General features: G+C 38.5%; 1 protein-coding gene across 1 annotated transcript in view; it reads right to left on the bottom strand.

Moving 5' to 3' along the window:
- Positions 1-871: 871 nt before the first annotated feature.
- The window catches only part of NUS1 (NUS1 dehydrodolichyl diphosphate synthase subunit), a 32493-nt gene continuing 8936 nt past the window's right edge, over positions 872-24428 (bottom strand). Inside the window, exons 2-5 of the mRNA XM_058735095.1 lie at positions 15048-15173; positions 13976-14125; positions 7486-7585; positions 872-3679 (exon numbers count right to left, since the gene is read on the bottom strand). Coding sequence (XP_058591078.1) covers positions 3589-3679; positions 7486-7585; positions 13976-14125; positions 15048-15173 — 467 coding nt within the window. The 3' untranslated portion in view covers positions 872-3588. The remainder of the gene's footprint in view (positions 3680-7485; positions 7586-13975; positions 14126-15047; positions 15174-24428) is intronic.

Here is a 24428-nt window from a genome sequence, read left to right as displayed (position 1 = left end):
GACTCTCAATTTATAGTTTGTAGCTTAAAAAGAATCTCTTTATTAAACCTGTTACAGAATTCATTTTTTCAAATAGAAGTACAAAAAAATTTGATTGTCACCAAAAATGTAACCAATGAATGATGGTATTAGAAATTATTTTCCTTTACTGTAGCTTCTCTAAATTTTCTATTTTTTTCTATAATGAGTATTTTTTAAAACCACAAGCAAAAAATAAAAAATAAAAATAAATAAATAAATAAAACCACAAGCAAATTCTTTCTGCACTCCCTTTCCCCACCAATTTTATCACAGTTTGTGGCCTATCAAGTAGGATTTTTGGACAAGTGCTTACATTACTCTTGGTTCCTGGGTTTTATTTCAAACTATACTGAACTCTTCCTAATTTTTGTTAAGTGCATTTCCTATTAACCAAAATTAAAAATGTGCCCTTTGAAAAACCTGATTTCAGATGAAAATCTGTCTTGCAATTAGATACATAGAAAACGAATATTCTATGCAATGTAAGACAAACCATGGTTCTTACCATTCTATTTCCTAGTTTGATAAGGACTGTCAAATTTCTTAAAAGAGTACACACATACATTTTTAACTTGGCATTCCATGTTCAGTAAAAATCAATTTGATCTTAATTACTGTGGAATTTTGACAACTCTAGCAATGGCAAAGCTGAGTTTTATCTTGCCGTTATCTAGCAAAAAGTAAATACCATTAAGATTCCAAATGCTTAACCTGGTTAAAATGAGAATATATTTCAATCAAAAACATACCATCGGGGGAAAAAGAACAGTATTGCTATCTAGCCATGAGTTTCTCAGTACATTTCTGCAGGCCCTAAATGTTTAGAATAAATGTAGCATTCACATAATACTATAGTCCATGAAAAGAGTATATTCTTTTATTGTTTTTGTACATACATGTTGTTTCAACTTTCAATAATAAAATTCAATAAATTTGATTCCTCAATCATAAAAACTTGCTTTACACATTATGTACATGTTGCCAAAGTCTATAGCCATACAAAACATCACAAAGATTTAACTCTATGCATGGTGCCATCACACAGGAGGGAGCTAATCAAATAACATACATTCAAAGATTAAACTGTAGATACGCACAGTGTATTTGGCACTGTTTCCTTAACATTAGAACACCTTCCTCTCAGAGACAAGTATTCTTAAGCTTTAGTCCCAACATACCAGGATTTCTTTTATTCACGTCAAAAGCAGCTTTTAAACTCTATTGTAACAGTAATCAGTTGTAAGAAACAAAATACAACCAGAATTGGGAATGGATTCAAACACGCAAACTTTTTGCTATGCTCCAACCTGCCATCCTTAGAGTAGGTTTACTTTGATAATTTTTCCATTGTCAGGGGTGTCAAGAAGAAACAATTTAAAGACAAATACCTTGAGTACACCTAAAGGTAACAGTTTGTTTAAACTTTAAGATTATCAGTTCTTCTTGGGAGTACCCAGGGAGCCCTGATGATGTGGAACTTGTGATGATTTTGGCAGGAATTCCAGAATGACCAATGCCATTCAAGTTGTGGAGACCATACAAGCAGTTAAACTCATGAGGAGAAGGATCTGGAATGCTTATATCTGAATTCAGAATCCTCAGCAACTTGTGTTAAGGGTCTCTTTCTAGGACTATAACAGACTCAAGTCACAGGTTACAGATTTACTTTGATGTGTAATACTACACTGCTATGAAATGGAAGGAGAAAATAAAAGTACAGAGGCTTAACCATTAAACTCTTAGAGACTTTGGCTACATCCCAGTGGGCAATGTTTGATTAACTTCATTTTACCAAAATTAAATCCCTTCACTTCAACCAGACCCATTAAATTTATTCATTGAAGCCATACATATTCCAGAATGTTTATAAAAGACACATACCATGTTTATAAAAGACATAAATTCAGTCTCAAACTAAGGCAAAAAACCCTCAACTGAACATGGATCACAGTACAGGGGAACAGAAATCAGAAATTGGTAAAGTTCAGGGATATGCTATAGTTTCACACAAAACTTGTAGCAATAAATTAAGACTTAAAAAAAGTCTTACAATGTACAAAGGACTATGAAGTGCAAAGTAATGTCACTGAACCAAAATTTAGTTTAATCATTTTATTTCAAGTGTAGTTTTTAAAATCATAAATGGGGTCTTATAGTCCAAAGTCCAAACATTTATTCCTCCTCAGAGCTTTAGAATATGACAAGCAACTTTAGACCTTGCTTTCCAAGCCCAGTCTTCCTTGCCATTTTTTAGACTTCTGAGACCTAGTATTTAAGCTACTCCATTCTAAATGTACAATTTTAGACAACTATTGTACACTTAAGATTTTTCTGAAAACAGTCCATCAAGTATAAAGAATGGTTTCTGTCCAAGGATCAGTAGTGAGGGAAGAAATACTAAACATCAAAAAATCATTTATTCATTTAAAAAATAACAGAACCAGTGCTGTTCTCTGTCATGAAAGAGAACATGTAAGGTTAACTTAAATTACTTTTGTAGACTTTGGTAATATTTTATTACCTACACAGGCCTCAATCTCACTTAAAGATCTTTTAGGCAAAGTCCCCCACCATCAGGATTTACTGAGTAAAAATCCTGGGAACTAACATAGACCTAAATGTGCTATTCCAAAGAGTAATAGGTTACTACTTTAGGGGAAAAAAGCTGCCTTGATAACTTTCCTCAAATGCTCTTTTAAATAGAAAATTAATGGGAATCTTTTTTTAAACCAACTTTGGGTACATACTGCCCACCAAATAAAAAAGGGAATCAAACTTTATTTCCTATTTTAGGAAATTTTCCAACTTATAATCCTTTAAGATTATAACTTTTCCACCTTTTTTTGACTGATATTTAAATTTTTTAAATTCTACATTTCAATGTAGTAAGAGTTCTTTTTCAAATAATTTTCACAACCCAGAACACAGACATCAGAGCAACACTCACAAGTCACATTGTTTAACTATAATGAGATGAAAATGGACGGATATCTGAAAATAGAGTATTCCCTCTACTCCAAAGGTGAGCAAACTTTTAACATGTGACCAACACAGAACTCCATCCTTCCGGAGATCCCTCAAACTCAAAACGGTTCCATTTAATAAGTCAATACATTATTCTTAAAAATTAAGTTTGGTCACTAGGAAAGACTGAACAAAAACGATTCCCCTCCGCTCAAAACAACCAAATAGCTCTAGCTACCCCCTCCTCTCCCCACAAAAATAGGGAAGTAGTTGAGGCTGAAGTCTTTAAATCTGAAATTTCAGCTCCTAAAACACTGCTGCTATTTGCTCAAAGTTGCAGATCTATGTATTTCCTTCTCCAATACTTCCCCCATTTATAAATTTATTTACACACACACACACACACACACACACACACGCGCACACACACACATATTCACACATACCCTTACTCTCAAGTAAGACACTTTTTTGTGTTTGTTGATAAATTATGAGGATTATGAACTAGGTGTGTACAGGGTTTCATAGGTGCTTTGTAAACATCAGAGTCACTTGGGTCCTTTTCTCCAAAAGCCTGAAATCAAATTACACAACCAGGGATCACTACTTTCCCAGACGCTGTTCACAGGCTGCATATTGACGAAGGGCAGAGAAAAAGTCCTCATAACTGATGTTTAGGTGGGAAGGCAAAGAGCTGAAAAGAAAGCACAGGGGGAAAAAAAGCAATTAGATGATACACTGTAATGTGGAGGGGGGAACCAGAAGGAAAATACCCCAAAAGACGTTAAGGACAGAAGAAAGTAAATGATAAACACAGAGTACGTCAAACCATTTCTACTAAATGAACAGCTAAACTCACTGTGAAACAGCGCAAGTACAAAATAATCTCTCCTTCTTTCCCTAAGGAGAGAAAAGCAACTTGTAGCAAGACAGAGATTCAGAACCTGTATCAGCCGAAGTCTAAATCAATGCAGAACTGGAGACCTATTTGTAAGGATCTCATTCACGTTCACGTTAGGAAGTCCTCTCTGCCAGAGCGAAGCCCGCACTGCGTGAAGCGGTCTATGAAAGCCAGGCTTAGCACTGGCAGAGCAGCACAGCACCCTCACGCGACTGCATGTCGAAGCCACGCGGTGAGCAACCAACAAATGAACGTTCATCTCTACCATTTCCATTTGCTCAAGGCGGCAATCACAGTGCGATGTGAAGACACTTTAAGGGCAGAATGAATGTACAGCCAGAAGGTTCCCTGTTAGGTGTTTTAAATACTTAGAATAATTTTCAATAATCGACATAAACAATTCTCTAACGTACACAGCTTTCTTGTGAGGCTTTGGGAATTCCAAACTGTATCAGAGCCAAACACCTGGTCAGAGTACAAGTCGCACTGGGAGCTCCAGGCACATACATCACAAAAAAAAGACTGAACAAACTTACCACAAACAAACTCCTGTCTGACCATGTGCTGGTTCTCGTAGCTAGGCTTTCTTTGTCCTTCCTTTTCCCCTCCCTAGCTTTACTGAAATATAATTGACTTATAAGCTTTTTACTTCAACTGCCAAAAATTCTGAAACAAGTCTCCTTTTCCTCCATTTCCTTCTCTTATTAATCCTGCCATCAACCTTTTATCTTACTCACTCCACTGCAGCGATAACCTCACAAGATATCCTCAAACAACAAGTCAACGACACTCTTCTTGCTGAAGCTTGCTTCATTCAGATGTCCTCCTCAAACAACCCACTTGACTAAGTCTTTCCCATTTTATCCTCTTCATCAATAGTTTTGTCTCCTATCACTCAAGAAGCACTTAGCGCCACTACCTCCTCACTGCCCCCAAAGTGGTCTTGCCATTCCTGTCTGTTCTGTTAGGGCTCCACCCTTCTACTTCTCCATGTTATGATTAAGACGTTAAGACATCAGGTGCTTACGGTCTGGTGGGCAGTAGACAAATCCAAAGCAAATCTTAATATAACGTGATAGGGCCATGACAGACATATGTACAAAGATCCACAGGAAAGCTTATTATGTACTCGGTATCTGATGTCCGTTATCTGACTTAAATCCTCAACTTCTTATTAAAATACCCATTTTACAAATACAGAGAAGTTTAAAAGCTATCCAAAGTCATGTTACTGAAAAGCATCACCAAGATTCAAACTGAGATGTATCTGTTCTAAAACATACTCTTCCCTTCAAACTACTCTCAACCTCACAAAGCAGCACTGCTACCTTTCTTGGAGCCCCATGCACAAGGCACCTGAAATTAACTCAGAAAACCCCTGGAGAAAAAGAAACAAGAGAAACATACACCCATCATAGGAAACCCAGAGTTTGGAGATGTGGGTTCTAATTCCACTTTACTACAAGCAATAGTAAGAGCTACGTCTCCTCCCCATTTTCCTCACGCCTACAAAATGAGGAGGCAGGACCGTATGATCTACAGCCCTTTCTGACTCTACAATGCTACGGGTTCTTTTCTGCCTTTTTATTTGACACCTTTACCCTGTCTTGCCCCTGAACTTGGAGCATTTATTAAAAGGCCAAAAGATCCCTTGATACTGTGCTCTTCTATATACACTTGAGAAAGTTCCTCTATTCTCACAGACTCAACTACTACTACTTCTAAGTACTGTCAAACTCTAAATACACATTTTTTAGCCCCTTGACTTCTCATCCATGGACCAATTCTGCATCTTCATCTGCCCTTGTAAGTGTTTCCACGAAATAGACTATGGCTTTGAAATCATCTTATCCTTGAAATCAACCTTTTTTTTTTTCAAAATCAATGCTCCCTTGACTTTGTAGTTTCTCTCAGTAACGTCATAATTAGGCTTAACAGCTTAGGAGTCATTTCATTTCTTCTTGGACTTTTAGCACAGTTGTAATTATGCTTGATAAATAATCCTCATTAGAGACAGAATTTATAGAATGTTCCTCCTAAGACTCAGAATTTAAATATATTTTAAGGCTACTAAGTCTCTTTAAAATCAGGGGTCAGCAAATACAGCCCATGAGCCTGCCACCTGTTTTTTTTTTAATGACGTTTTATTACGACACAGTCACACACATTTGTTCTGCGCTGTCTGTGGCTGCTCAGCTATACTGCCAATGCTGAGGGGTAGCTGCAAAGAGACTGTATGGATCACACATTCGCCAAAAATACTTACCATCTTACCTTTATATAAAAAGTTTACCCAACTCTGCTCTAGATAAGCAATTTCATTCTCCGCGCTGTATTATGCCCTAAATCATAGCCAAGGGTTCTTCACTTGTCTCTTTACCAGGTTCTTTCCCAAATCCAATCTACTCTAGTACACAGGTGCCAAACAAATCTTCTAAAATCACCATTTCCACACTATCTACAGGCTCAGTGGTTTCCTACTTCCTGTCTAAACCGTTATGCATATTCTTAGTGCTGGTACTTAAAACCTTCCCAGCATCAATACACCCAAATTATTTGTTTTCATCTTACAGAGCTGACCCTTCAACAACATGGGTCTGAACTGCATGAGTCCATCTGTACGCAGCTTTGGTTTTTTTGATACAGTACAGTACTATAAATGTATTTTCTGTTCCCTATAATTTTCTTAATAACGTTCTTTTCTCTAGCTTACTTTATTGTAAGAATACAGAATATAATACATATAACACATAAAATATGTATTAAGTTAGGCTTCCGGTCAAAAGTAGGCTATTAAGTTTTTGAGGAGTCAAAAGTTATATACAGATTTTGGACTGCACAGGGGGTCCACAACCCTAATGCCCACATTGTTCCAGGGTCAAGTGTACTACCATCTAATGTCATAATGCCAAATCTCTGTGCTCTGGTAGGGCCGGTTCCCTCACGATTTCTCTAAAATGAGATGTTCACTCCTCACTTCCCAGCTTTTCTTTTTTCCTTGTCCATCATCCCCTATACTTCTCACCCTTTCTGTAATTACAAAAATTCTATCCATTTTACATGCCCTGGAGTATGTCAGACCTTTTCTTTAAAATCAGCAACTATGGGGGCACCTGGGTGGCTCAGTTGGTGAAGCATCCGACTTCGGCTCAGGTCATGATCTCACAGCTGATGGGTTCAAGCCCCACATGGGGCTCTGTGCTGACAGTTCAGAGCCTGGAGCCTGCTTCAGATTCTGTATCTCTCTCTCATTCTCTCTCTGCCCCTTTCCCACTCACACTCTGTCTCTCCATCTCTTAAAAATAAACATTAAAAAAAAAACAAAAAAAACACAATACAACACAATAAAATCAGCAACCCTGACCCACAGACATATCTCTCTCACTCGTCTCCTATGACAATTTGTATTAATGCCAGATATTTGCACAAGCACTCTCTCTTGTGTCTGAGTCTTTAGCTTACCACTGATACTGTGAAATACCTGAGGCAAAGAACCAGTATTATAAGTCTTTGGGAATTCTCACCATACCTAGTACAGTGCTAGGCTCAAGAAACACTTGCTGAATTCAATCAAAGTCAGTACACTTTTAATTACTTACACAATCTCAGTCAATCTGATGTGCCAGGGAAGAAAGCCTAATGTGCTGTCCACAGGACCAAACTTCAGTACTAAATCAGGATCGGGGAAACCATTTGAACCTTATAAAGAAAGAAATACACAGGAATTTAACATGCATTGCTCACAAATAAAATGACCAAGGGCAAAATCTGTTCATCAAATTGGCTTTTTATGCTTTATCTGTTTTCTTCACAAACTTCACTCATATGTTTCCATACCACCACCCCCCTGCCCAAAATATACTTTAGTATCTATGTTATTTCCAAATGTGAACGCTTTCTCTAAAGACCATTTGACTGAATGGATTACCTGATAAGAAGGTACCCCACTCCCATCCTAAACCAGACAGCCCCCAAATCCCATCCATCTTTCAAGACTCCAAAGTTCTCCTGGCACCCTGAGAACCATACTGTTTTAGGGGCACAAATGCTTATTCTGGCCATAGAATCACAGAACTTCAGAGATGAAAAGGAACCATAAAAGTAACTACAACCCTTCCTTCCCCAATACCCCTTATTTTATAGCTGAGAACAAAAAAACCCAACTCCTAGCTATCTAGTATAAATGTTTTCTCCAGAGCTCCAGCCTAGGGAGGGAAAAGACCAGACACCTGCCTCAACAAAGGCATGGCCATTCATTCAGTCTCACAAACTGGTTTCCATACAAGACCTGGTTTGAGAAAAAAAGGGGATGAGGATAGTTCAACTACTTAAAAAATAAAGTAAAATAAATATTAACAGAGTCACTGGTAGAACAGAAAAGATGCTATTATCCAAGAAACCCAGGCTGCAACAGTTTCTAATAACCTCAATTCTGCCATTAACTTTCGGTCGCACAACCTCTCCAGGGCTTAGTCGTTTCACTTGTTAAATAAGGAGACTAGATTAGACAGGCTCATCCAGCAGTAATTAATAATTATTTCCATAAAAAAGTCTCTTTAAAGTCCATATTGGTAAAAGTGCGTGGACTAAGAAGAATATATATTCCTCTAACTGCTAAAGAGCAAATTATCTTTAGTTAAAAAAAAAAATTAAATAAAAAATGGCAAGAAGGAATTTCTGGCTAAGAGTAGTGTGAAGAAGGTGATGAATCCTCCCCCCAAAAATATGTATTAAACTGACAAAACCAAACATTTAAGGGCACCGGATACTGGCCAGAAGCAGACAATTATTCTTTTAATAACAAAAAAATGAAACACCAGCTAGGGCTTCAGGTAAGAATGGTAAGGGTCTTTGTCTTTCCTGCCTGGGAATGGTCCTAACTCCCATGCCTCTACCCCCAATCAAATGGGAAAAATTATACGTTTACCAGCATGGGGCTGATGGCAAAATTGGTAGATTTGTTGCCTGTGGCCAAAAGATACGAACTCAATTTGGAACTGGAGATTGTGGGCAGGAGGGGGCAACGATGAAACCCCAGGGTTTTGCCAGTTAAAAGCACCAAGCGGCAAACTCAAAAGGAAATAAATGAGGAAAACACACAGCTTGTTGGCTTGATGTTGTGGTCCCAGTTAGGGCAAGCAGTCTAATGGTCAGAAATTTACCAGGCAGATCCTGAAAATAAGGGCTCAGCTAAGCCCTCCACATACCCATAGCTGATGAGGAAACTGCATACATGCAAAGGAGGAAAGTAACCAAGGAAAAGTAACCAAGAAGACTTGAGAACTGGTGGGAACTCTGAACCCAGCAGCCAACATCATACAGATCAGGGGAGCCTTCCAAACTCAAGCTGTTAGAGCACAACCAGTGTGCAAATGACAGTCTGACACATAAAACTAGACAGACACAAGAAGTGAGACTAAAACATAAAATTAAAAATAGAAAATTTGAGAAGAGGCAACGGGTGTCATCTTTATATATAGGCAACACAATTGTGTATTTAAAAAACCTTAAGGGGCAGGGTGCCTGGGTGGCTCAGCTGGTTAAGTGTCTGACTTCGCTCAGGTCATGATCTCACACAGTTTGTGAATTCAAGCCCCGCGTTGGACTCTGTGCTGACAGCTTGGAGCCTGGAGCCTGCTTCAGATTCTGTGTCTCCCTCTCTCTCTGCCCCTCAACCGCTCACAATCTGTCTCTGTCTCTCAAAAATAAATGAACATTAAAAAAAAAAAAAAATCTTAAGGGGCACCTGGGTGGCTCAGTCAGTTGAGTGTCCAACTCTTGGTTTCAGCTCAGGTCATGATCTCATGGTTTGTGACATCTGACAGCGCGGAGCCTGCTTGGGACTCTCTCTCCCTCTCTCTGCCCCTCCCCCAGTCTCTTTCACAATAAATAAACATTAAAAAAAAATCGTAAGACTCTGCAAATGAACTATCAGAACTAGTAAGTGAATTTTAGCAAGGTGGCAAAATACAAAATCAATATTAAAAAAAAACCAAAACTATATTTCCATATATTATCAACAAACAATCTAAAAGCAAAACTAAGCAAACAATCTCATTAATAACAGCATCCAAAAGCATAAAATACTTGGGAATAAATTTAACAAAAGAAGCAGAAATCCCAAATCCTGAAATTATAAAACACTGTTAAAAGAAAAATTAGGACCCAAATATGGAGACATGCTATGTTCATGGATTAGAAGACTCAATATTGTTAAGATGGTCAATCTCCCCAAACTGAGCTACAGATGCAATTCAGTCCCTACCAAAACCAGGTGCTTTGGGGTTGGTGAAGCTGATTCTAAAATTTACATGAAAATGAAATGTTCCTGACTAGCCAAAGTTGTTTCACTTCAAAAAAGAAAATCAAAGTTGAAGGACTTTAAGGACATGATTTCAAAGTTTATCATTAGTAGGCACTACGGTAATCAAGACCTTGGGGCATTTGAAGGGACAGGCAGTACAGACCAATGGCAGAGAGTAAGAAGTCCAGAAATAAATTCAAAGATTTATAGTAAATTGGATTTCAACACAGGAGTCACAGTAATTCAAGGGAGAAAAAAATGGTGGCAGAAGAACAACTAACTCAGTTTGTCTGCCTCACACCATTCACAAAAAGTAAGTCAACATAGCTTACAGATTTAAATGGAACAGGTTAAGTGATAAAAATTCTAGAAGGAAATAATGGTGACTTTGGGTTAGGCAAAGATTTCTTGGATATGACACCAAATGCATGATCCACAAAAGAAAAAAATGATAAACTGGATTTCATAAAGATTAAATACTTTTTGTTTTAAGTTTTTATTTATTTATTTTGCGGGGAAGAGAGAGAGAGGCAGGGAGAGAGAGGAGAGAGAGAAAGTCCCAAGCAGGCTTTGCACTGTTCAGTGCAGAGATCAAGGCAGGGCTCAATCCTGAACTGTGAGATCATGATGTGAGCTGAAATCCGGAGTCAGACACTTAACCAACTGAGCCACCCAGTCACCCAAAGATGAAATACTTTAAGGAAAAAAAAGTAAGCCATGGATTGTGAGAAAATATTCCTAAGTCATATCTTACTACTGAAAAAAAGATCTGTACCCCAAATATATAAAGACCTCTTAAAACTAAGACAAACAACCCATTAAAAGTAGGCAGAATGTCTTGAACAGATATTTCACCAAAGAAGATACAGATGACAAATTAGCACATGAAAAAAGCTCAATGACATTAGTCATTAGGAAGATGTTAATTAAAACCACAATAAGATACTATTACATCCCCACTAGAATGGCTAAAATTAAGAAACAAAAACAAAAAACTGACAATACTATGTCTTGGCAAGGACGTGAAGAATCTAGACTCCTCTACATTACTGGTAGAATATAACAATACTATAGCCTCTTTGGAAAAGTTTGGCAGTTCCTTAAAAGTTAAACATTCACTCAACCAACACAACCTAGCAATTCCATTATTAGTCATCTACCAAAGAAAGGAAAACATGTCTGCACAAAGACTCATATGTGAATAGTCACAGCAGCATTATTCAAACAAACCTAATGCACATCAACTGGTGAATGGATAAACGAAATGTACATCCACAGAACTGAATACTATTCACCAACAGAAAGCAATGAACTACTAATACATGCAACATGGATGAACCTCAATAATATGCTGAGGAAAGAAAACAAGACATTAAAGATTATTTTATATGATTTCATTTATATAACATTTCTAGAAAAGATAAAAGTATAGTAAAAGAAAAAAAGCAGATATGTAGTTGCCTTGTATGCAAGTAGGAATGGTGAAGTTCGCAATCATAAGCGAACTTTTGGGGGTAACAGTATTCAGGCGGTCTGCTTCTGTCAGATTAGTAAGTTAACTTATGGACTGTGTACTTTTTCACTTATCGTGAGTTTGCCACCCCTGAAGGCAACACCTGGTCTCAAAACTTTGGCACTTCTCCATAGGCTCCCTGAAGGACTACCTTTGGTCCCTCTATCACTTTTAGGACACCCTCATAAATTACTCTATGGTTGGGGCCTTACAGAATCCGGGAAACAGTCAACATCCAGTAACCTACAATGAGTCCCTACAATGGTCTACTTTAAGTCTATTCATTCAGCCTAAATACAGCCAGGCAATGAGAGAGAATACCAGAGTAGGGGAAGAAATGAGTAGTCAGTGAAAGACAGGAGTTGGTGAGACCGGAGGCCAGAGAGCAAATGTGCTGTATGATGAACATGTGTCAATGTGGAAGAAACAAGAATGGAGAGTCAAGTAAATGACTGAGTTAGACAAAAAAAAAAAATGCATGATTAATAAATAAGGTAAATGGAGACCCTATTTGAATGAACAAAAAATGTATGTCTGAAATTGCATAGCTATAGAAGCTATTAATGGACATGAACTTGTTAGAAGCACTGCCTTTCTTCAAAAGATCAAGGATGGGGTGCCTGGGTGGCTCAGTTGGTTAAGCATCTGACTCTTGATTCTGGCTCAGGTCATGACGTACAAGTCCTGAGATCGAACCCCGCATCAGGGGTTGTGCTGGGCAAGCAGCCTACTTACGAGCCTCCCCTCACCCCATCTCTCCTACCCTTCTGCCCACTCCCAAACAAAAGAAAATAACCCAAAAAACAAAAAACAAAAGGATCAAGGATAATGCCAGTAAGCAGAAGGACCATAAAGTTGAAGCAAAAGGTTCCTAGGAGGCTCTACAGAGAATAAACAAATTAAAGGCTTTTATAAATAGTTGAAGGAAAAAAACCCTGTAATGTTATATTTGGTATAACATGACAAATACAGTGAGTATACTTCATATCACATAACAGAAAGAACACTAAAAATAAAGTGACGAATGCTAATAAGATTATATTCTTGGGACTGCCTCCTAAATAGCTGTTAAATTCAAACTTAACAGATAGTTCAAACTAAAAAGAAACAGTAAGAGGAGTGTGATATTATAATAAAAAAAATATGTTTGGTCTCTGTCCAGGTTCCAAGCACAGAGCTCCTAAAATCCTTGGAATTTCCTGAATGATAGGAGTGAGAGGAGTATCTTGTGTTATTCATAATAAGCCCCCTTCCACCACAGCTGAGTTTCTGTTAATGGTGACTCTGGGCAGGCCTCTGGATAGCTTTAGGATGGGAGCTAGTTGCTGGGGAAACCAGTCATGTGATTAGAGGGCTGCAACTTCCGGCCCTACCTTTCAACCTGCAGGTAGGGGAGAAGAGCTGGAGACTGAGTTCAATCCCTAATAGTCAATGATTTCATCAATCATGCTAACATAAAGGAACTTCCACAAAATCCCCTAAATGACAGGGTTCCTAAAGCTTCCAGGTTGGTGAATGCACTGAGGTGCTGAGAGGGTGATGAGCCCAGAGAGGTCACGGAAGATGACTGCATCCCCTGGCGATACCTGGCCCCGTATGCCTCTTACGCTGGACGGTTCCTGAGTTGTGTCCTTTATAATCAACTGGTAAACATAAAGTTTAGTCAAGTTCCTTCCTGAGTTCTGGGAGCCATTCTAGCAAATTAGCAAACCTTAGGAGAGAGTCATAGGACCTCCTAGTTATAGGTAGTTGATCAGGTGGCCTGTACAGGCGGCCTGAAAACTGCAACTGGCATCTGAAGTGGGGGCCGTTTTGTGTGACTGAGCCCTTCAACCTACAGAGTCAAACACTATCTCTGGGTGGTTAGTGTCAGAAGTGAATTGAACTGCTGGACGCCCATGTGGTGTCTGGAGAATTGGAAAACTCAGGGTGTAGGAAAACATCCCACAGGAAGGCTGACAAGCAGAAGTCCGATATTCAAGAACACTCATCAGCCCCCCACAAAATCCTCTTATATCCTCTCCTTTACCAGTAAGTTCTCTTGCAAGTGAGCTGACTACAGAGCTGACTACAAATCTCATTATCTCAAAATCATTTTCAACATGTGGGGCTTCAAAATTTCAGAAACATTACAAGTGTAACAACAACAACAAAATCAGGCTTTATGGTGTAAAAGGAACCCAGATGCTCTCCTTCATAGTGTACCCTCGTAAACCACGTACAGTTGTAGGACACAACTGAAAACATATATATTTGTCTATATATGACTTACTAAGTAAACTGCCAAACGTATCTACATCCAAATCTGTGGATCTCTTTTGCTGCTGGGCTACTAACTGGCAAAAGTCCTGAGCAGCTCTCACAATATCTGCTTTTCCATCTTCTGGGGAGAGCACCTTCACTGCCGATTGGCAATTTAAAACTGAAAAAAAAAACAAACAAGTTATTAAAAAAAAAAAAAAAATCCTGTTCCAGACATATTTCAAAATCTGTTTCAAGAAATATTAAGCTCAGACTAAAATAAAAGTATAGTTCTTATAGTAAACATGGATCATTTAAGTCCTTCAAACTGAATATCAAAACATATTTATCTACTCCCCTCTGAAAGGACCCACACATCACATTTGTGTGTATATTTATATAGTAACTTCCTCTCAAAGTACTCAAAGACCTTGTATCTCTGAATAAATCCTCTAGAAAACAGGAATCATACGCTAGTTTACAATTTTCACTCACCTAAAATGCCATCTACAATCATATTACGGTTAGCAGTAACACAAAAGATAAAAATGAAGAATATAGGGGAAAAAATGTGTTTCAATGAAACAGGTACTGTCTACCTTATCAGAATCTGATTCTGTGGGAGCTATTTTATAATTGACAGGATTCTAGGTACCTGACAGGAATGCCAAATTCTTGTCTATAGACAAGAATGCAAATTCTTTCTTGTCTGGTAGAGGTTCAATTATCTTCCCTCTAACCCAACAGAAAAACCAGTTTTGCCTCCATTTACACATTCATTGCAATATTACTTACCTGTAAGTGTGTCCATTCTTTGGACTCTCTTTGAACTGGTTACAAAATCTGCCTGGTTCCTGGTTATTCATTAGTTAAATAAAATCTTTAACATGTGTGTATTTTTTAATATCTATGAAAGTCACGATTTTATCTTTTTCTGAAAATTCTTTGAAGAAGATGAAGAAAGAAAAGTCTAAATCTGATGATAAAAGAAGCGTGACAATAAAGACTAACAGCGCAAAATGAATGAATGAGTGACAGGACCTGCCTTGAAACACAAAATACATCTGTGTAAGTTAGATACTCAATTTGCTACTCACGCTTACCTTGATCATCTTTGTCATTACTATTCGCAAACTCTGGTGAATATTTGGAACAATCTAAACCGAGAAGTTCCTGCTGTTGTTTTAAAATTTCATCCATTAATCTGGAATTATTTCTTTTGAAAATACCTTAAAAAGAAAAAAAGCAAGTAAATCCCAACTAGGTTAATTTATCCTCTTCAACAATTAATGGATATTTGCTGTGAAAACATCACTGCACCCAGAACTGAACAAACTCCACATGAAGCATTGCTGACTATGCCTCAACCGGAGTCTAAAAGAAAAACAAAACAAAACTCTGTTAACATAAGAGTCTGGAGTCAGGCTAACATAAAAAAAAAAGGATAGAGGTGACTACTTGGAGCCAATATGAGTATGAAAAAAATTTACACCTAGAAGGAAATTGTAAGCTATCTTTTACTTGAAATTTTCATTTACAGATTAAGAAACTGGGACCCAGAGTCCTTAAGAGACTTGTTCAAGAATCTGTAACTGTGGCAGTGGCCCAGAGCCCTTATCTTGTGGACTCCCAGTCTGATGCACTTTCCTTGCAGACCCACTACGTGCATTCAATATTATTACTTCTATTTGATTCGTTGTTTTATTTATTTATTTTTTTAATGTTTATTTATTTTTGAGAGACAGAGACAGCATGAGCTGTCAGCAAAGAGCCTGACTGGGGCTCAAACTCATGAGCTGTAAGATCATGACCTGAGCCAAAATCGGACGCTCAACCGACTGAGCCACCCAGGCGCCCCGATTCGTTGTTTTAATGGTAAGAGGAACTATTAAGAATTATGTAGGGACGCCTGGGTGGCTCAGTCGGTTGAGCATCTGACTTCGATTCAGGTCATGATCTCAAGGTTCTTGAGTCAAGCCCCGCGTTGGGCTCTGTGCTGACAGTTCAGAGCCTGGAGCCTGCTTTGGATTCTGTGTGTCCCCTCTCTCTCTCTGCCCCTCCCCCGCTCATGCTCGCTCTCTCTCTCTCTCTCTCTCAAAAATAAACATTAAAAAATTTTTTTAAAAAGAGAATTATGTAGAAAATAGAGAGAATACACAAAAGTAGCAAAATCAAAATTTAGTAAATTCCAGCAAAGCATGGAAATACTCTACCTAAAACTGTTTTTGATCCTTCAACCATGCACAAAAAAAGCTAAAACTTTTAACGACTATTATGTCATTGAAAAAGATGAAGTAACTATGTGGCATAAATTTAACATGAAACTAATGAAGAGAGTTCTAACTAAAAACAAGTGACAACTATTTAGCTATTTTCAGAGGGGCAGCTTTTTTACTGGTCATTGCCTTCTCGATCTTTACCAAGTGTTCCTACTCTACTCTCAGTCAGATCTGACTTTAAAGTACTTCAAAGATTAACTGGGAAAGAGAATATAGTTAAAAATATATAAAATAACACAATCTGGTGAATATGCTGTATACACATTACGTTGCTAGTCCATGTGTAATAGCAGTTCAAAGGTTAAAAAAAAATTCTCCTTTGGTAGGGAAAGCTTTGTAAAATAAGCAAGACTTGAGCTGAGCTTTCGGAAGGTAGAAAACTGAGCTTCAACCTTAGAAAGTTAAAGACGATGGAGAGGATATTTAGTTTGGGAAAATGTTTAAGAAAAAAACACTGAATACTCAAAAGACAGACAAATGTTGCTGGTGCAAAGGATTTGAGAAAAGGGGACAGACCTAGTTTTCATTTCATGTTGCCTACCAAGTGGGTAACCAACAATTTCCAAGCCATGTGGGAAGGTGGAAATTTATAACTTTAGGAAAACTAACCTGGCAACGGTATAGAGAAGGTCAGGCAGCAGAATACTGCAATAGTCCATTCGTAATTTGATGAAACAATGGAAGGAGTTCATTACAAAAGAACTGAGAGAATGAAAAGCATGACTTAATGAGAGGTGAACAGAGAAAATTCCATGGCATTAATCCTAGCTAAAAGAAAATAATAACTTTTGTTTAAAGTGTGGAATTTCTAGCAGAGAACTGGTTTGAAGGAAAACATAAGCTTAAGTTTTAGACACCTGATGATAGAATATTTGGGCAGGGGTACTGAAAAAGTGATTAAGACACGTGAAGGAAGGACATTCAAAAAAGGTCACATAGGGACGCCTGGGTGGCTCAGTCTATAGAGCATCAAACTCTTGATCTCACGGTCATGAGTTCAAGCCCCACACTGGGTGTGGAGCGTACTTAAACAAAAAAACAAAAAACCAAAAGAGGTGATATAAGCACCATGTGGGTAGAGATCTTAACTGTGTTTGCTCACCAGGGGCTAGCACAGTGCCTGGCACAGAACAGACACTCAGCAAATAAATGTCTGCCGAAAGAAGGCAACAGTCAGAGACTGTCTAGGGGACTTAAAAAGACCTCTTTAGGGTAAGTGACATTTCATCTAGCCCATGGAGAATTAGGAGAATTCTACAGGGGTAAGGCTGGGAAGGTAACATAACAAAAGATGGGGATACAGACACACATTTGGGAGTCACCATCCTTAAGGTGAAGCCAAACAGACACACAAGAAGTGAAAAATAAGATCTGCAAAGGTAAAGAAGCATACGTGAAGAAGAGCAGGGGGCTAAGGCTGTGGCACCTTATGAAAGCCCACAGTCATGAGACCAAAAGCTAGGAAGTATAAAAGTGAACACTGTGTAGTACCCATATGCAAAGCAACAAAAAATACATAGTCCCAAAGACAAACAAAAATTTTAAAGGAAGGTGATTAATATCAGAAGCTATTGGAATAACAATGTTGAGGACAGCAATACTTGTGCAACAATACAGATGTGTAGGATATTAACATTATGTTCAAGTCAGTCATAAAATTCACATGTATGACACAAAAGCATGTACTATAAGACAGCTACATGATATAGGCTTATTAATGTTATAAGACTTCCAGTTGTTTATGCAAGTAAAAAATAAAAAATGATTTAGACCACACTTTGGTCTATATCATAGATATAAATCATGGAAGGCATGCAAATGCAAGCTGGTGCAGCCACTCTGGAAAACAGGATGGAGGTTCCTCAAAAAACTAGATAGAACTAGAACTAACCTACAACCCAGCAATTGCACTACTAGGCATTTATCCAGGGGATACAGGTGTGCTGTTTTGAAGGGACACATGCACCCTAATGTTTATAGCAGCACTATCAACAATAGCCAAAGTATGGAAAAAGCTCAAATGTCCATGGATGGATGAATGGATAAAGAAGATATGGTGTGTGTGTGTGTGTACACACACATACACTGGAGTATTACTCAGCAATCAGAAAGAATGAAATCTTGCCATTTGCAACTACATGGATGGAACTGGAGGGTATTATGCTAAGCGAAATCAGTCAGTCAAAGAAAGACAAATATCATATGACTTCACTCATATGAGGACATTAAGTGACAAAACAGATGAACATAAGGGAAACAAAAATAATATAAAAACAGGGAGGGGGACAAAACATAAGAGACTCATAAATATGGAGAACAAACAGAGGGTTACTGGAAGGGGTGTGGGAGGGGGGATGGGCTAAATGGGTAAGGGGCACTAAGGAAGCTACTCCTGAAATCATTGTTGTACTATATGTTAACTAATTTGGATGTAAATTCAAAAAATAAAATAAAATAAAATAATAAATTATGGAAAGCATATGAATTTCAAAAACAATGTAAAATCTCCACAACACTGCTAGAACATATGAACTTACTAGAATGTAGATTCATTTTAATAGTAACCCACCACTAGGAACCCTTGCTTTTGTCTATTTACAGGACACTGATCCCTTCCTTCAATACTAATTCACTCATCTCTGCCTTAGCTTCCAGATTAAAATAGGAACACATTTCAGGAACTCTTGCTCTCTCCAAATCAATGGATGACATTCTTTGTCACCAAAATGGTCACTACCTCTTTTCAATCTGTATCCTTTCCTTCTCAATCTTTCTGAAGTGTTACCATTAATGACCAAGCTGCTCCATTCTCAAAATTCCATCCTTACCCCACAACCTGTCTAAACTCCCTTTCTTGGTTCTACTCCCAGCCTGCGCCTTGAATGGCCCCTTCTCCCTTTGCACTGAATCCTTTCCCTCTTCCCACTTCTAACTGGAAGATTACTCCTAGAGTTGCTATCTCAGCCTTCTCCTTCTGTCCATGTGCTCCTCTTTCTCTGAGTCTAGTCACTCATGGGACTTTAAAACCACTCAGGGCCAGGACAAGGGTGAGATAAGTGAAGCAAAACTTAAGTTGGCATCAAAAAACTCTAAGATAAAGAATAACGCATTATCTTCAACAACTTAATGCAAAAACATCCCACGATGAACAAAACATTAAAATTTTAAGTAAAAACAAGGATCAGCATTTAATAATTCCAGTTCAGGGGCGCCTGGGTGGCTCAGTTGGTTAAGCCTTCTACTTCAGTTCAGGTCATGATCTCACGGTTTGTGAGTTCCAGCCCCGCTTCTGTGCTGACAGCTGGAGCCTGCTTTGGATTCTGTCTTCCTCTCTCTCTGCCCCTCCCCTGCTCATGCTCTGTCTCTTCCTCTCTCAAAAATAAATATTAAAAAAAAAAAAAAAGAAAATTCCAGTTCATTCTACCCAGAAGTTCTGTAAGCATCTGAAACATACCTAAAACATAGCAGCTGATCTCTTTTTTTTTTTTTTTTTTTTTTTTTTTTTTTTTTAAATTTTTTTTCAACGCTTTTTATTTATTTTTGGGACAGAGAGAGACAGAGCATGAATGGGGGAGGGGCAGAGAGAGAGGGACACACAGAATCGGAAACAGGCTCCAGGCTCCGAGCCATCAGCCCAGAGCCTGACGCGGGGCTCGAACTCACGGACCGCGAGATCGTGACCTGGCTGAAGTCGGACGCTTAACCGACTGCGCCACCCAGGCGCCCCGCAGCTGATCTCTTAAAGCTAGTTCTCAGGGAGCCTGGGTGGCTCAGTTGATTAAGTGTCCGACTTCGGCTCGGATCATGATCTCACAGTTCGTGAATTCGAACCCCAGCTCTGGTCTCACGCTGACAATGCAGAGCTTGCTGCAATTCTCTCTCTCTCCCTCTCTCTCTGCCCCTCCCCTGCTCATACTGTCTCTCTCCCTCTCTCAAAATAACAAACAAACTTAAAAATTTTTTTAAATAAAACTAGCTCTCAAACACTTATATCAAGTTTTTTTTTTTTTTTTTTTTTTTTTTTTTTAATTTTCTTAAATGTTTATTTTTGAGAGAGACACAGAGCGCAAGCAGGGGAAGGGCAGAAAGAGAGGGAGACACAGAATCACAAACAGGCTCCAGGCTCTGAGCTATCAGCACAGAGCCTGACGCAGGGCTCAAACCCATGAACTGTGAAATCAAGACCTGAACCAAACTCAGATGCTTAACCGACTGAGCCACCCAGGTACCCCTATATCTAGTTTAACAAAAAAATGGAGCAGTACCATAACTGTAAAATTTATACGCACTGAGGAACCAAGCTTGGAAGGGAATAGGCTATATGACAACAGTGAATGTATAAGGGTGATAGGACAAGAGGGGATTTAAAATGGTAATTGGGGTAAAACTATATAATTAAAAAGAAAAAAAAACACCAGCCTTTTTTGTTGTTCGAGTTCCTTTTTTTTTTTAAAGTTTATTTTTGAGAGAGAGAGAGAGAGAGAGAGAGTGAGTTTATGTGTGCATGCAAGTGGGGAAGGAGCAGAGAGAGAAGGGGACAAGGGATCTGAAGCAGGCTCTGTGCCAACAGCAGAGAGCCCAATGCAGGGCTCAAATCCAGGAACCACGAAATCATGACCTGAGCCGAAGTCAGACACTTAACCAATTGAGCCACCCAGTTGCCCCATGTTGTTCTATTTCTAATAAAGGCATCACTACCTGCCCAGTCACCCAAACATCTTCTCCACTCTAGTATTTTCACTACCACTTCCAATGCCCTATTAACATGCTAAACCCATATACTCATCTACAGCAATATTTCCCCTATCCATTTCCATTTGTCCATTGTCCCCAACTGTTTCAAGTTTTTCTTTTTCATTAAAATATTACAATCACATGATCTTCCAATGGGTCTTCTTGCCCCTTCTAGCATGTATCACTAGATTGACAACCAGATTAATCTTTGGGTTCATCTTTAATCCTGACATATTCCAATTTAGGATCTTCAATGGCTCCCAAAATGCTTAATATACTAAGAACAAACTGCTCAGATCAGCATTAAGATTCCAGCCTACGCTTCCACACTTGGTGGGTGGAAATAATGTTTATGAAACAAATGAATTTATTTCTCTGTAGTACTCTGTCCCCAGCAAATTAGAACTGTCGTATATTCCCCTCAAAACATATGACATGAGCCTAACCTCCATTCTTTATGTTACCTCCCCAGCCCCACTAAAATGTCACTTATTCTTAAGAGACTCTTCCCAATCCCCCAGCCAGATATGCCCCATTCCTCCTCTGACTCACCCTTACCTCCTCCAAATACACACATTTTGTTCAAACTCCATAATAAACGAGATTCTACTTTGTACCATAATTACAGCTTAATCCCCCTACTGAACTGTAGTCTTCCTTGTGAACTTGTGGCTTACTCATTTCTTTTCCCCTAAGGTACCTTCCACATAGCAGGAGTTCAATGTTTATTTAATAAACTGAATTAATCAGTGCACAAAGTGCCACCTAACAACAAAACCTAAATGGATAGGTCACTAAGTGGAATTTTTAAGAAGTTTCCAGGAACCTCTCACAATAAAAACAGGCACTTCCTCATTGCATACAGGCAGAAATTCTGTTAAAAAGGAAGAATACACAGAGCCACAGTTACAAAGTATCTTTCATAAAGAAGTTCATAAAGTTATTATTATTTTTTTTTTTTAATTTTTTTTTCAACGTTTTTTATTTATTTTTGGGACAGAGAGAGACAGAGCATGAACGGGGGAGGGGCAGAGAGAGAGGGAGGCACAGAAGCGGAAACAGGCTCCAGGCTCTGAGCCATCAGCCCAGAGCCTGACGCGGGGCTCGAACTCACGGACCGCGAGATCGTGACCTGGCTGAAGTCGGACGCTTAACCAACTGCGCCACCCAGGCGCCCCTTTTTTCAACGTTTTTTATTTATTTTTGGGACAGAGAGAGACAGAGCATGAACGGGGGAGGGGCAGAGAGAGAGGGAGACACAGAATTGGAAACAGGCTCCAGGCTCCGAGCCATCAGCCCAGAGCCTGACGCGGGGCTCGAACTCACGGACCGCGAGATCGTGACCTGGCTGAAGTCGGACGCTTAACCGACTGCGCCACCCAGGCGCCCCAAGAAGTTCATAAAGTTATTTTAAACACAACCTTTGTCTCAGCTAATTTGGATGGAGAAATTAAATGCACAAGTATAGTTTCTGAGAAGTGTATAGATAAAACAGAGTATCGGCAAGATGATTCCTGATCACTCACGCTTGCCCCTTCCAGAAATCTGATTATATGCTATGCTGCCTATCTCACTTACCCATAGGCAATACTATCATCTTAAAATTTTCTTCAGGATTCAAAGTCTACACATACATACTTCTCACGATACACAAGAAATGCAGAAAGATATAAGAGTGCCTTTGTCTCTGATAGGCAATTCCTCCACTAATATCATAGTATGGTATTAGGCAAGTATTCATACTTGCAGAGCTCTTTTTCTCATATCACATTTCATCTTGTTTGCCTTCACAGAATCTAAACTAACGCCAAAATGGTGTAATAAAAGAAACTGTGACAAAAGTCATTTTATGTAAAAGGAAGTTGAGACTACATTCGCTCAGAAATAACTGACCTAAGGGAAAAACATTTGTAAATACATTTTTCAGAAAATCGTAATTTACAGAATTATACAGTAATAAGCTGAAATAATTATTTTAAACCATCCTTTCACAGATGAGGAAAGAGACCCAAAAAGGTCAAGCAACTGTCCTTGGCCAAGAGTCTAAGATTTTGGCCTGGAATCCAGGTCTCCTGGATTCTAATTATTCAGTTCAGTAACTATTTCTAACATTGATAAACAAATGATGCTAAACCCACTTTACTAATACACCCATTAAATTCTGAATTCCCCTCCCTAAAAGTTGAACTCTATTAAATATATAAAACTGGCCTTTTTACAAATAAGCAGTATCTTTTGAAAAAACTAGAACTAGAGCCCTTTTTTAAAAGACTCTTGGGGCGCCTGGGTGGCGCAGTCGGTTAAGCGTCCGACTTCAGCCAGGTCACGATCTCGCGGTCCGTGAGTTCGAGCCCCGCGTCAGGCTCTGGGCTGATGGCTCGGAGCCTGGAGCCTGTTTCCGATTCTGTGTCTCCCTCTCTCTCTGCCCCTCCCCCGTTCATGCTCTGTCTCTCTCTGTCCCAAAAATAAATAAAAAATGTTAAAAAAAAAATTTAAAAAAAAAAAATAAAAAAAAAAATAAAAGACTCTTAAGGAGGTTTCACAGGGCTGACAATTATTTGAATTAAGAAAAAATACGTTTGGGGTACCTGGGTGGCTCAGTCAGTTAAGTGTCCAACTTCAGCTCAGGTCATGATCTCACATTTGTGAGTTTGAGCCCCATGTCGGGCTCTGTGCTGACAGCTCAGAGCCTGGATCTTGCTTAGGATTCTGTGTCTCCCTCTCTCTCTGCCCCTCCCCTGCTCACGCTCTCTCTCTCTCTCTCAAAAACAAATAAACATTAAAAAAAGTTTTATTAAAAGAAAAAAGAAAACATAAGATTTTGCAATAATGATTTCAAGAATTTTATATTTTGTTGCTCTACAACTATACCTCATGTATTCTCAATTTCCTAAGTGTAAACTGTATGTGTGTGTGTGTGTGTATAATATATATAAAAGAACTATCTTTTAAAACACGCACATGCGCACACACACACACACACACACACACACAAACATCTACAATTTCTATAAAAAAATAAATAAAATATTATGCCAGAAAAATTGGACCTCAGAAAGACTACAATGTTTTTAGTATTTCTTGACAAACATTAGCTACACACTTTGGGGGCCAAATGTAAACTTCTCATATTCTAAGAAATATCTATTTTGAATTCTAGTATTAAAAACTACTTAAAGATGCTCAACATTTAGACAATAAGGTATCCATTCATCCTAAACTGAATATTCCCTAACCTCATCACCATAACACTTCCAGTTTTTAGTGTTTCCTAGTCTTTGTTCCCACCCATGTATAATACTGGCCTATATGATTATGCAATTTTATATCCTGCTTTTTTCATTTATATAACATGTATTCTTCCTTGGTGCTAATCTCATGATTATTACAACAATTGCATTATTTAACAGAAAAGCCTTTGCTGATTCGTTCCAGCTCTCAAAATATAAAAATCAATACTCCCAGGACTAA

Source organism: Neofelis nebulosa, chromosome 6 (assembly GCF_028018385.1).
Source record: "Neofelis nebulosa isolate mNeoNeb1 chromosome 6, mNeoNeb1.pri, whole genome shotgun sequence".
In the NCBI taxonomy this organism is placed as follows: Eukaryota; Metazoa; Chordata; class Mammalia; order Carnivora; family Felidae; genus Neofelis; species Neofelis nebulosa.
The sequence above is the reverse complement of the archived record's forward strand: the minus strand, read 5'-3'. Positions and strand labels throughout refer to the sequence as shown.